The sequence below is a fragment of the Silurus meridionalis genome, chromosome 14 (genome assembly GCF_014805685.1).
Source record: "Silurus meridionalis isolate SWU-2019-XX chromosome 14, ASM1480568v1, whole genome shotgun sequence".
Classification (NCBI taxonomy): domain Eukaryota; kingdom Metazoa; phylum Chordata; class Actinopteri; order Siluriformes; family Siluridae; genus Silurus; species Silurus meridionalis.
Genome location: NC_060897.1, coordinates 2,601,668 through 2,615,278, shown reverse-complemented (window position 1 = coordinate 2,615,278; position 13,611 = coordinate 2,601,668). Strand labels below are relative to the sequence as shown.

At 40.6% G+C, this 13,611-nt stretch overlaps 1 protein-coding gene and 1 long non-coding RNA gene across 3 annotated transcripts in view; one reads left to right on the top strand and one right to left on the bottom strand.

Annotated features, from left to right (window-relative positions):
- Window positions 1-6: 6 nt before the first annotated feature.
- LOC124396508 (protein PRR14L-like) lies at window positions 7-4,738 on the top strand. Of its 2 annotated transcripts, XM_046865598.1 has the most exons (6): window positions 7-1,115; window positions 1,199-1,316; window positions 1,906-2,015; window positions 2,102-2,170; window positions 3,915-4,235; window positions 4,453-4,738. In XM_046865598.1, the coding sequence occupies exons 1-5, from the start codon at window positions 7-9 to the stop codon at window positions 4,222-4,224; spliced, it is 1,716 nt and encodes a 571-aa protein (XP_046721554.1). In that variant the 3' UTR covers window positions 4,225-4,235; window positions 4,453-4,738. The 2 variants fall into 2 exon arrangements, with proteins under 2 accessions (XP_046721554.1, XP_046721553.1); XM_046865597.1 differs by having other exon boundaries at window positions 3,915-4,738.
- A 314-nt stretch (window positions 4,739-5,052) lies between these two features.
- Window positions 5,053-13,611, bottom strand: part of LOC124396512 — a 9,935-nt gene continuing 1,376 nt past the window's right edge. The window contains exon 2 of the long non-coding RNA XR_006927784.1: window positions 5,053-8,525. This is a non-coding gene — a long non-coding RNA (uncharacterized LOC124396512). The remainder of the gene's footprint in view (window positions 8,526-13,611) is intronic.

Here is a 13,611-nt window from a genome sequence, read left to right as displayed (position 1 = left end):
GAGCTCATGGGCCCGAATGTGACGAGCGATTCTACACCACTAGAAGGTCCTCCACCGTCAGGATCCGTGACGTGGACCAGTTCCCGAGCGACAAGACAGCGGAAGAACCGAGAACGTGAGAAATCTGCTGATCCGGCAGAGCTTTTAAGTTCAAGCAGCAGAACTTCAGAATTAAAACGAGTGCGAAGGAACGATCTCCGTCAAACGAGGCACAAATCAAAGACCACAAAAAATACCAGAAGTAAAAAAAACAAGGATCCGTTTGAAGACCAAGGGATGTCCATGTCCCTCACCCTGAAGGTTGGATCAGGCATGGATGAAGGAATGGAAACAAGCTCGATCATGACCTGTAAAAGAATGATAAAGAGCAGGAATGCAGAAGAGGACCATGACATGCTAACAGACCCTTTGCGTCCATCCAGAACCACACCCGAGGACCTCTTTGGTACGGAAGACGACCAGTCAGCAGACTATGGACACCTCGAGAAAAAGTGGTTAGTGTGTTTAGACAGAGGAGTAAAACAAGATGATTTGGAACAGGAAGAACTGTGTTTTACATCCATCAGGTGCAGCACGAACCCACTCAAACGCAGCCTCTCCTGCCCAGACATCTCGCTGCAGCGTGCTAGCGATGTTGCCCCTTCTGCCCCTTTTATCGATGACAAAACCCTTTGTTATCCCCCTTCCCCCCCGAAAAGGGCACCCGATTCGACCGCAACCGCTCCCTCTCCGGTCAAACGGACTCGCAGACACACCGTGTGCAGCGTGGAAATTGAGCGGGAGATCGCCCCCTTGTGTCTCCGCAAGGAAGTTTACCCGGCATGGGGGAGCAAGCCTGGTTATTCGCACCCACACTCCCCTTCGAAATCCTTGTCGTCCCTGATTTCCCGCTTTCTATCGAGCCCGCTGGCATTCCGCTCAACGAAATCGAGCCGAGGCCACGCCGACGACAGCGGATACGCCGCCAGCAGAAGCGACCTCGGCATCGCCTCGTCCTCTTCTCCTTCGCCCATTTCGCTACGTTCTCCCGCTTTTTCCAGCTCCGCAGGCGAATCGGCTTTCTTCAATGATGCTCCTCACACACCCGGGCAGGCGTCCGTGTCCTCACAATGCAGGTAATCTGACAGTGTGTAATCATTTGACGAGGAAGTGAATATGTCGAACAGATGAACATCCTTCTGGGTTTTCTCTTTCCTAGTGGGTTTGATTCCGTGTCCATGGAGGCTGCGGAAGCTGTGATTCAGCAGGGGAGTGAAGGAAACCAGCGATCCTCACTCATCTCTGAGGAGAAAGCTTTGTCCGACTCGGAGATCAAGGTGCTCCTTTTTAGTCATTTATTATTATAAGTATACACTATCACCAAAAAGGTTTGTGTACAATTCACCATTAGATGGATATGTGCTCCTTTATGAACATCCCGTTCCACACTTAGTCTTCTGAGATGTTGTTCCACTAGATTTTGTGGAGATTTGCGTTTCCTCAGCTGCAAGGAATATGCATCGAGAGGCAGAGCTCTATAGTTGAAACAGGTTTGGGTAGAGGAGGGAAAATTCAATGCTACTGCATCTAAAAACGTCATATACAATTGTGTGCCTCCAACTTTGTGAGAACAGTACGGGGAAGAAACACATATTAGAAACTCACATACCAATCTTATGGTCCAATTTTTGTCCTTATAGTGTATAATGTTAATACGAGGTGGTGTCAAGAAAGTTTCGCTCTCATCGCTCCCTGTGACTGTGCGTGCAACCTTGTGCTGCCATCTGTTGGTGTGTTACAAAACTTGTCCCAAAACCGTTTTTGATACCACCTCATATTAACTATGTTGTTTTATTTACATGAATGAAGGGTTTTAAACGTGTCGTCGTCCTTACGTCGGTGTACTTTAATACTTTTTTTTTTCAGCCCGACAACAAGCAAGTGGAACGGCGAAAAGTGTCCTCCATTCGCATCCGGAAAACTCTCCCCAAACCACAGTATAATCTGACTCCCATGGGGCTTCCCAAAGCAGTCAGGTCGGTTTCTGATAGCTTCTGGCGTGTGTGTGTGTGTGTGTTTGCGCGAATGTAAAAAAAAAAAAAAATGTAAACATATTTTCCAGGATAAAGAAGAAAGTTTTTAGCGTGGAGGAAATCTACACCAACAAAAACTTCAGCAAACCTCCAGAAGGGTGAGCTAATGAGCACACTTCTCAACATTACATTCTCATCATTACTGACTCCCAGCCTCCAGGGTTTTATCGATTGCCAGGAAATCCGACAACATTTACACACAGGCAGTAAAAGACACCGCATGTTGTATTCCAATTGTGACTCCGCCCACTGCGCTGCGATTGGCTGGAAGTCATTGTCGTGAAATTTTGAAAGAGAGACCTGGTTGTAGTTTCTGTCAATGTCATTTTATTTAATGCCTTTGCTCAGCAGTATGGTAAGGTCATGAGTTTAAATCCCAGCGACGCTAAGCTGCCTCTAATGGGCCCTTGAGCAAGGCCCTTAACCTCATAGATGCTCAGTTGTATGCATAAGATAAATGTAAGTCACTCTGGATATGGGCGTCTGCCGAAATCCCATAAACGTAATCAAATAGCGTACAACATAAAACATTTTTTAGACTCAGATTCACATTCAGGTTCTATTGTGTTACTCTGTTTGTTTAGTGCATTTGTTTTGGCCTCAACACTGCTGTTTTAGTGCCCATTTGTCCTTGACTCACACACACACACACACACACACACACACATGTTAAGATTTTCTGTTTATTTTTCAACGCACCAGTCTATAGTTCAAAGAAAACTATTATAACGACGCAGGTTGGGGAATTGAAACGCTCCCTTCCAACCAGTTTCTACCGGTTAATTGTGATCTTCAGTTCACTTGCAGGTGCAGCTCCTGATTGGTTGGAATGAATACGTGCAGTATAGTCAGTTCTCAGCGATACAAATTAGACACCATCGATCTGAAGCTTTTCTTGTGTTTCTTGTTTTCTCTAATGGTAAGGTTTTGAGTACATGTGAAAGAACAAATGCTGTAAGGCAAAAACAAATTCAAATCTTTTTTTAATTTATTTAAATTTTTTTTAATTTATTATTATTTATTTCTTTTTTAGCAATTGTACAGCGCAGGAAACTAGTACTAAGCTAAACGCAGTCAGTATTTAAAGTACAGAATTAAAAATAATAATAATTTGGTAAGACTGTATATTAGAGCTCGACTGATAGTGGATTTTACAGATTCCAGTAGTTGAGTTGGATTTAAACTGGATACTGGAAAAAATCCAAACAATTAAATTTCGTTTATATTTTTTTAATGCTCTGGCCTTCGTGAAGCCATTTAAAGATTTTAAGCACAACTGTTTGGATTTTTATATTAAATAAAATTGCAACATTTACGAATACATTTTTAAATTAGGTTAATTTCCATTTTATTTGTTAACTTTAGTTAATACACTTTGAACCAACCTGAACGAGGTACAGCGCAAAGTCTCATGTCTAAACGACCAGCACAGGGCATCGGCGAGTCGCCTCTAGAGGCCGCTCTCGTATTGTATAATGACTGCAGACCTTCTCAGATGCTCCAGCAACCTGGAAAAACTATTGGTATGGACTTTTGACTATAGTTTCAGCGATCAAATATCAGTGCAGATTAATCGCCAAAACCCATGAATGGGTGGACCTTTACTATATATTCATACCCTTGTCAGTGTGAACAGTTGATTGTGATAGGCTGGAAGTTCAGGTGTTTGTTCAGAGCGTTGAACACGCAGGTTGTTTGCGTTTGTCTGTTGAGTCAGCGTTTAACACGCGTATTAATAATATGGTCAACTGTACGTTTTATTTCATTTTATAGTAATTACAACTGTTTTTGCAGTGCAGTGAATCCGACAAAATGTCTTCGCTTCCTGTTTGTTCTCTTCAGACGCTTAGAGACCATATTCGAAGTCCCTCTCAGCCGGCGAGACGGTTCCCAGTCTCTGATCGGCCCAAAGCGGCTAAAGCGATTCGTCGAGTTTCCAGAACTGGGCATGGCTAGGAAGCCGAGGAGGCCTCTGGTGGGCGGAGCAGGTGGGGGCGGGGCTCAGAGAAAAGCAGCCGGGAATTCTGGGACGGGAAGAACCCGGCGATGCAGGGAGGAAGAAGCGGTTCATGTGCAGGACTTTGATTCTCTCCTGTGCTCCAAACTTGACGAGTTGGACTTGTGGATGGCGACCGAAGATCTGGTTTATTGACACCTTCACAGGTTTTGTGTTTTTTTTTTTTTTTTGTGGGATGAACAGTAATTTTTGTACAGGTGTATTTTGTACAGTTTTAACATGAGGTTGTTTGTTGTTGTTTTTTTCCTGCCACAGCAGTGTACACATATGAAAAGAGCACTTCAGTTCAACAGAGTTTCTATTGCAAATTTACCTTCAGATTAATTCTCTACATCAGATTATACACTGTTCTGTCTCTCACAGGCTCGTACTTTTTACTAGCAGCTTGTGACCCAGCTGCAGCGACGCTAACACAAGAACCGCTCGCTCATTCACACCATCAAAGGCGAAAGAACTTTGTTGCTAGGCAACAGCAAAGATAACTAGAATTCGGCGAGGGAGCGTCCGCTTCGAAAAGTCATTAACGCCACAAAAGCGAGTTGTTTACACGCAAACTCGACTTCATTGCTGTCCGTTCGCCGGCTCCTTTCGTGAAAAGTTTTAACGTTTAATACAGTTGTAACAATAAATATTTATTTTTTTCAGTGCACATTTGCCAAACAATTTATTTGGAATTCATGCTGAGGAGGATCCAGTTTTTTTTCCAAAACGAGAGAGACGACATGTCCATCAGGTCACAAGTTCACAGGCCACACTTTACACACAAAGGCAAAATAAAAAGAATAAATCGAGTCATGAGGCTGCCTAAAAAGTTCACTCGGTCTCTCAGGGTATTTGTGTGGGGGTTTTTTTTTTTCTTTTTTTCTGTAGCCTTGTATTTGTATATAGTAAAACGACGGTATACTGTTATTTTCCTGGTCATCGGGTTTCTTTCTTTTCATAGAAACACAAAATCACAATTTGTCCATTTTGCAGTCGTTTATTTCTTTTCTTTTTTTTTATGTTAAATAATAAATACAAAACTATAACTCATGTATCAGTGCATCCGTCCTGTATGATAGAGAAACAGGTAAAGGTGTTGTTTTTTTGTTTTCTTTCTTACTTTTTTCCGTGTAATACTTTTTTTTTTTTTTTTATGTTTATACTTATTAAATCAAACATTTGCTTGTAAACAGTTGAAAAGTTTTTTAATGTTCAGGATATAAATGTATAAAAAAAAAAAAGAAAAGAAAATGTACAACAGTAGCTGTGATAATACAGTGGCGTAACACAAACGTAACACAATCCTGTGCTTGTTGTTGGAGGAGGTTAACCTAATACCTAATACAAAAAAAAAAAAAAGAGGTCGACTGATTCAAAGTTTTTGCCAATAAATTGGCACAGACATTCTGCAAAAATCCACACCGGTAGTTTTTCCTGGTTGCGTCTGAGAAGGTCCTGTTATTAACCAGTGTGAGAGCGGCCACTAGAGGCGAATCACTGACACCACGTGTTGTACCTAATTCATGTTAGTTCAAAGTGCATTATATAAAATAAAAATTAATTTAAAATGTATTAGTAAATATTTTACAAACAATAAATATAACTTAAATCATTTAACTTCAGTTAGTTACAAATGTAACATCGCTGAAATCGTTACCATTTCATTTAAATTTAAACTGTCGTGCTTGAAATTGATCTCTTTAAATGTCTAAACAGAGGCCAGAGCATTGAAATTACGTTAAATTTTTATTTTAATAATGTTACAGCTATAATTAATCGGTTATCGGCAAGTACGATCCAACCTTACTATTGGTAAAAATCGGTCGACCTCTACGTGACAAACCGCATCGTACAGGAAGTACGAAGACGAGCTTTAATGAACCTGTCTGAATGTCTATTGTAACAGATGAGCACACACACTCAAAAAAAAGCAATAGTTACCAAAAAACATTTGTTTGTGCATTTGAATACACACACTTCCTGTAATGCTTAAAACGTGTAAAAAAAAAAAAAAGAATTAGTAAATATCGAACCATTTCATTGTTAATAATGTGATGAGCTTCTCATGTCCAAAGGTTCCTGAAGACGTCTCTGAGGAACAGCTTATAGGTTATTTTAATGATTATTTTCGAGGTCTCCGTGACTTCACGGTGTTTTGGACAAGTTTTATTTCTAATGCACTTCATGTTGTCTTTCGACGTTTCTGTTCGTAGTTGTGGATCATCTATGCATCATTTCAGTGGATTTCCACACTGTGTTATTCATTCTTTTTGAAATGCCAGATCTCTGTGTCTTGCTTGTTTTGAGTTCTTGGAGATGATCGGCGATCTTCAGCGTTCTTGGTCGACCACTAGGTGGTAGAGGCATAATGATTTTACGTTGTCAGCGTATCCATCGTCCATCCATCAGATTGTTCTAAAAGTGCTTGTAATGGTCATGCGAGTGGTTGCATGTTTGAGGATGTGTAAAGAATGTGGTTTCTTCTGATTTTCAAAGTTTGGTGCAATCAGTTACATTTATGACTTTTTCCAGAGTCCAGAGCCGTACAGTTAATACATAATCAATACATCTGAACAGGTGAGGGATAGGGTCCTTGCTCAAGGGCCCGACTTTGTGGTCCAAGTGCTTGACAGGTTTTATCCACTTTGGTCCTTTTTTTTTGTTTGTTTTATTAAGGTTCAAGCAGCATCAAACATTCTCAGGTCTCTGTTTCCGCTGATTGGAGAGTTTTGGTGTCTCTGTGTCTTTGGAGCTTCATGTTTTTTTTTAAGGTCCATGAGTCATTTTTTGGGGGCTCAGATGTCACTTTGTCCTTTTGTGTTTCAGTCGTACAATGTTAACAAGTACGACAGCAGTCCCACTAGCGGTGGGGTGAGAAAAATGAGAAGCCACCATGCGACGATGGCTCCTATTCCCCATTTTAGAGCCTTTTGAGAATATTCTTTGGCTTTTGTTGATGTTGCACCAAGACTCCTCTTGTTGCATTCCGAGTCTGAGAAGGAGAAAGAAGACATTGGAGGTAAGAACTTTTTAGAGTTTACTGTGTTTCTTTACTGTAATAAAGTTAAAGTTACATGAACATTACAGCATAGTGAAATTCTTTCTGATTTCTCAGGGGCAGTTTGACCTTCCAATCAGTAACTCGGACCAGTAACTTGACCATTAAGCTCCCACTGTACAAGTGTGTTTGGAGCGTTTTCCTGAATTGTTATATAGTGTGTATATATAGTATAGAATTATATAATTTGCTTTTAAAAACAAGTGCTCAAATTTGCTAAAAAAAATAAAAATTATAAAACAAATTAGATAAGAAGTAAAACCAGATAAAGATATTTTATTTAAGATAAAGATAAGATTTGCTGAGTTTTTCTCTCAAATGCCCCCCTGAGCTGCAATCTGATTGGTTTGGAAGTAAAAAAAAATGCTTACTTCGGAAGAACAAATGAACTACGTTTACATTTACTGCATTTTGCAGACGCATTTCCAACATGTCAAGTCGAGTGAGTTTTACTGTCATTTCAGCCAAAAACATTAGATACAGTACATGAGGAATCGACACAACGTTGCCCCAGGACAAGTTGTTTCCGGGGTAGAAAACAACAAAATGTAAAAAAAAACGCAAGAGAACGAGACGGTAAACACGGTGACGGTGCAGCACTGAGCAGTACAGTAGATGTGTGTTGGTGTAAATACGTTTCCCATATAATAAATACTGAGCATGAAAATATTGGTGGTTTAGCTTTTTTGCATTGATTTTAAAAAAGTGCATCGAATGAAAGCAGGCGTTTGTATTGCGACGTATAGTTTTACCATAGTTACAGCAGTCAAAACATTTCTCAAGAAAGTGACCGATATTTTATATGTAGATCGTTTTCCCGCCGCGTTCTCTCAGCACCGCTGCTGCTACGTGAATACGACGTGTCCTGAGAGTCACATACAATACAGATTAACATGGCAGAGGTAGAGCTGTGAATTTCATTATTTTATTTATTTTTTTGGGCCTGTGTGTGAAGGGGCCACGCGCTAGAAGTCAGAAGGTGCTTAAGTAAATTGATGACTTTCAGTTTGTCTGAACCAAAGAAATAAAATCAAACTGTTCTGGTTCGGTTCTGGTTGGTACCATATTGAATTGCAGAGCATCATATTTTTTCACTGGATCAAATCGGGTGAATTGAATCGTATTGTATTGCACAGGAGCATAATCCAGAACAGTAGCGTAAAGATGTTTGTGTGTGTGTGTGTGTGTGTGTTTTACCTTAATAGAGTAAATAAGCGAGACGATGCCGAGGCAGGACAGGCCACATAGGATGCTACAGATGGCCAGCTTCCTGTGGTCTTTCACCTTGAGGCGGTGATCACAAGGGCCGTGTTCCACATCTTCCGATTTGGTCGTTTCGGTAAGCGGAGTGCCGTTGTTTGGTTCGTGGTTAAGCATTTTTGTCCTGTACTGCAAACTGAAACAACAAAAACGACATCACAAGTTGCACAACTGAGTCGTATCATGTCTCTGTGATGAGGTTTCTCCTCGCAGTTTCATTTTTGTCTTCGCATAACATCCTCTTTTTTTTCTCATTCTCACACACACACACACACACACACACAGTTTCAGGATAACATCTGTGTTTACTTTTTATTTTGGAAAAAAAACCTTATATAACCACCACCAACATTGTGTTTCAGTCTGGAGCTGAAAGGAGTTTTATCTCTAGAAGGAGTTCCAACAGCATGTTTAGGTTTTTAAGAGGAATTGAAAGTACAGGAAATGTTTTTACAGAGAGGAAATGGGGTAGAAGCCGCTCGCGAAACTTCTTGAACTAAAAATAAACATTTTTTTAAAAAAGGAACGAATTTAGAGAGAAATGTAGAGGAAACATGAAAAGCCATGAATCTGCTTATCAGTGAAATATCTCAGGGCTATTGAGACTGTAAAAATGGAGAGACATGGAAAAACAGCTATACAAAGATACATATAATCTATACAAACACAATACGTGTGCAATATGTACTGCATATATACAGTGGTGTGAAAAAGTGTTTGCCCCCTTCCTGATTTCTTAGTTTTTTTGCATGTTTGTCACATGTTTCAGATCATCAAACTAATTTAAATATTAATAAAAGGGAACACAAGTGAACACAACATGCAGTTTTTAAATGATGGTTTTTATAATTGAGGGAAAACAAAATCTAAAACTACATGGCCCTGTGTGAAAAAGTGTTTGCCTGTGGTTTTAACAGTGGTTTAGAGTTAAATTTCTCTCGCCACATCCAGGCCTGATTACTGCCACAGCTGTTCACAATCAAGAAATCTCTTAAATAGGACCTGCCTGATCAAGTGAATGGAAATAGAAATGGACACACCTTCATAACTGAGACGGTGCACAGTGAGGTTAAACTTTAAAGCACAAATTTGTATTCCTGTCTTTTTTTGTTTCTTCTTCTTCTTTGTTGTTTTTTTTTATTGCATTGATTGAAATTTGTGTGTTTTGTGTGTTCTCATGGCAACGCTGCTGCTACAGCGAATATGACGTATCGCAACACTCCGAGGCGTGTCCTGTGAGTCGCATAGAATACAGATTAACATGGCAGAGGTAGAGCTGCCAAATGATGTCACAATCACACGGTTTTAAATCCATTGTGTGAAAGCAGTACGAAAAAATATATAAACGTCTAATATGTGGGTGGAGATAAAAAAGAACACTGTAGACAATAAGGAATGACCTGGATGATCAGAATGACATGTGCCTTGGGTGGTACTCCTTGTGTGTGTGTGTGTGTGTGTGTGTGTGTGTGAGCAGTAAAAGCCTGATGATCAGGAAAAACCGCACCACGAGTCAACGAAGATTCGCTTCAACAGAACAAAACTGTAGAGAACTCCAGTTACACACACACACACACACACACACACACACACACACACACACACACACACACACACACACACACATGCAGAGGCTGTGACATACTTCTACTGTAACACAATCAGTTTACCTTAGATTCACCTTTCTGTTTATGCACACAGAGACACAGTGAGGTAGAGATGGATAGAGAAGCAGACGGAGGGAGGGGGAGACAAAGAAAGATCAAATGAGACTAAAAGAAAGAGACAGAGTTTGGGAGAAAGACAGACAAAAAGGGAGATTCTGAAAAGAGGGAGATCCTGGGAGACAGACAGATAAAGAGAGGGAGATTCTGAAAAGAGGGAGATTCTGGGAGACAGACAGATAAATAGAGGGAGATTCTGGGAGACAAACAGATGAAGAGAGGAGATTCTGGGAGACAGACAGAGAGAGAGAGAGTCTGGAAGACAGACGGATGAAGAGAGCGAGATTCTGGGAGACAGACAGATGAAGAGAGGGAGATTCTGGGAGACAGACAGAGAGAGGGAGAGTCTGGGAGACAGAAAGACAGACAGAGAGAGGGAGAGTCTGGAAGACAGACGGATGAAGAGAGGGAGATTCTGGGAGACAGATGAAGAGAGGGAGAGAGTCTGGGAGACAGACAGACAGACAGAGAGAGGGAGAGTCTGGGAGACAGACAGATGAAAAGAGGGAGATTCTGAGAGACAGACGGATGAAGAGAGGGAGATTCTGGGAGAGAGACGGATGAAGAGAGGAGATTCTGGAAGACAGACGGATGAAGAGAGGAGATTCTGGAAGACAGATGGATAAAGAGAGGAGATTCGGGAGACAGACGGATAAAGAGAGGGAGATTCTGGAAGACAGACAGATGAAGAGAGGGAGATTCTGGGAGACAGATGAAGAGAGGGAGAGAGTCTGGGAGACAGACAGATGAAGAGAGGGAGATTCTGGGAGACAGACAGATGAAGAAAGGGAGATTCTGGGAGACAAACAGATGAAGAAAGGGAGATTCTGGGAGACAGTCAGATGAAGAGAGGGAGAGAGTCTGGGAGACAGACAGATGAAGAGAGGAGATTCTGGGAGACAGACGGATGAAGAGAGGGAGATTCTGGGAGACAGACAGAGAGAGGGAGAGTCTGGGAGACAGACAGAGAGAGGGAGAGTCTGGGAGACAGACAGACAGAGAGAGGGAGAGTCTGGGAGACAGACAGACAGAGAGAGGGAGAGTCTGGGAGACAGACGGATGAAGAGAGGGAGATTCAGGAAGACATATATTTCTTTTCTCTTATTGTTGATACTCAGTGCAGTAGTGTGGATTTTTTTCTCTTCCGTTGTCCATGTTAGAGCTCCAGCACGTCTGATTCAGGAGCGGTGATTTAAAGGGAGGAGGCATAATTATATGTAAATATTTGTGGTTAGCGCCACCTACATGCATAACCTACATGACTCATTTGCATTTAGCGACACCTACAAACGCAGAGCTTTTACACTGTCAAAAGTTTGTGGATGCCTGACCATAAAATTACTATGTGCTTCTTTCTGAACATCTTATTCCACGTTTAGTCTCCATTTCCTATTATAGAAAAGGCCACGCTTCTGGGAAGATGTTCCACTAGATTTTGTGGAGATTTATGTGACATTCTTTCAGCCACAAGGACAAGTGTGAGTAAAGTCAGGTACTGATCGAGGTGAGGTGAGGAGGCCTGGGGTGCAGTCAACATGATCAACATGGTTGAGGTCAGTGCTTTATAGCAGGAGATCTTCTAATCTAACCCATGTAAAGGAGATCTTCATGTGCACAGGGGCATTGTCATGCTGGAACAGGTTCGAGTCTCACAGTTCAAGTGAAGAGAAAATAATTCCACGCTACCAAATCCATCCAATACAATTACATACAGTTGTATACAATTGTGTGCCTCCTACTTTGTGCTAACAATTTGGAGAATAAGCACATCTGGCTGGAAAAGGCAGGTGTCCAAAAACTTCTAGACATACAGTGAAATAAAAGTGTATAAATTTATATCGATCAAAGTCGAGGGGTACATTAGTCTTAATTAGGATTTGTTATCATACGTATCACATTCATCTGAGCCGCAAATGTTCTTCGAGACACCCTACATACAACCCCAACTGAAACGAAAAACACAACAAAGAACACCCAGAACTGTATGTTACAGCGGAAAACACGGCCCTGTCCTAACTTTTGCAGAACTGTTGCAGCCGTCAAATTTATATTGACATTTTTTCCCTCAGTTTAAATATTTGAAGTGTTTTGGTTTTTTTCTTTGGTCTTTTTTTTTGTTTATTTTTGCTGTACACAGAAAACGACAGCTCCCTGGTCTTTATGTCGGTTTGTCCCTTTAAACAAAATGCAGCCTCCAAACCCAGGGTTCATCGCTGAGGAGACATTCAGAGCTATTATTAGCGTGTAACCGGACACACCTGAGCATCAAGAAACACCTGTCAGTTGTGCGTTCCAATATTTTTGCTCATCACAATGATATGAAGTGAACTGCTGATGAAGCTGCCATGCTGTAACTGAAAGTTTAAATTCTGCTCTAGCAATTTTGGACAGAAAAACTAGTTCTAGCCTCGTCCTTGCAGATCTGTGTGTGTGTGTGCTTGTGTGTGTGTGTGTCTGTGTGTGTGTGTGTGTGAGAGACGTGTGTATAAAACCAGGTCAGTGTTTCAACCGAACGCTGCTGCAGGTGGTTTATTCAGTGCAGGTGGAAAGTTTTATTTCCAACAAGTGTTCAGGAGTGAAGTTTATCACACTCTGAAGGTGTCTGCTTGTAATCTAGCCGTGTGTGTGTGTGTGTGTGTGTGTGTGTGTGTGTGTGTGTGTGTGTGTGTGTGTGTGTGTGTGTGTGTGTGTGTGTGAGAGAGAGAGAGAGCTCTGTAATTACTGTAGGCAGGCAACACATTCCATTGGGTGTGTGCTATTTTTCTCAGCCGCAGCACATTTTACACGCTTTATCTCATAGATAGGTTTTGTAAGGTGCAGCCGTCTGAGTCACAGCCGAGTCACAGCCGAGTCACAGCCGAGTCACAGCCGAGTTCCCCGGTTTGGGGTAAAAAAAAAAAATAAACTGGCACTAAAAATAACAATAAAAAAAAGTCACCAGAGTTTCGGCATAAGAATAAAACAAATATAATTTCCTATCCATTTCCTTTTAAATTCTTTTCTTTTTTCTTTCTTTCTTTCTAATTTCTTTCTTTTGCATTTAAAATGTTTTCTTTATTATTAAATTTTTTTACTTTATTGAATTTCTTTCTTCCTTCTTTCCTTTTTCAATTTCCTTTTAAAAATTCTTTCTTTGCATTTTTTTTAATTCTCTTTCTTTCTTTCTTTCTTTCTTTCTTTCTTTCTTTCTTTCTTTCTTTCTTTCTTTCTTTCTTTCTTTTTCCATTTCTTTCTACTTTCATTCTTCCTTTCGTATTTTTTATTTTTTCACATTACATTTTTCTCTCCTTTCTCACTTTCTTTCTTTCTTTCTTTCTTTCTTTCTTTCTTTCTTTCTTTCTTTCTTTTTCTTTCTTTCTTTCTTTCTTTTTCCATTTCCTTTCTACTTTCATTCTTCCTTTCGTATTTTTTATTTTTTCACATTACATTTTTCTCTCCTTTCTCACTTTCTTTCTTTCTTTCTTTCTTTCTTTCTTTCTTTCTTTCTTTCTTTCTTTC

What these genes read in the sequence shown, in the direction of transcription:
- LOC124396508 (XM_046865598.1), top strand. Translation starts at nt 7, where the DNA reads ATGGGCCCGAATGTGACGAGCGATTCTACACCACTAGAAGGTCCTCCA. An exon ending in TGTCCGACTCGGAGATCAAG is followed by an intron (nt 1,317 to 1,905) that starts GTGCTCCTTTTT and finishes TTTTTTTTTCAG; the next exon opens with CCCGACAACAAGCAAGTGGA. An exon ending in TTCAGCAAACCTCCAGAAGG is followed by an intron (nt 2,171 to 3,914) that starts GTGAGCTAATGA and finishes TGTTCTCTTCAG; the next exon opens with ACGCTTAGAGACCATATTCG.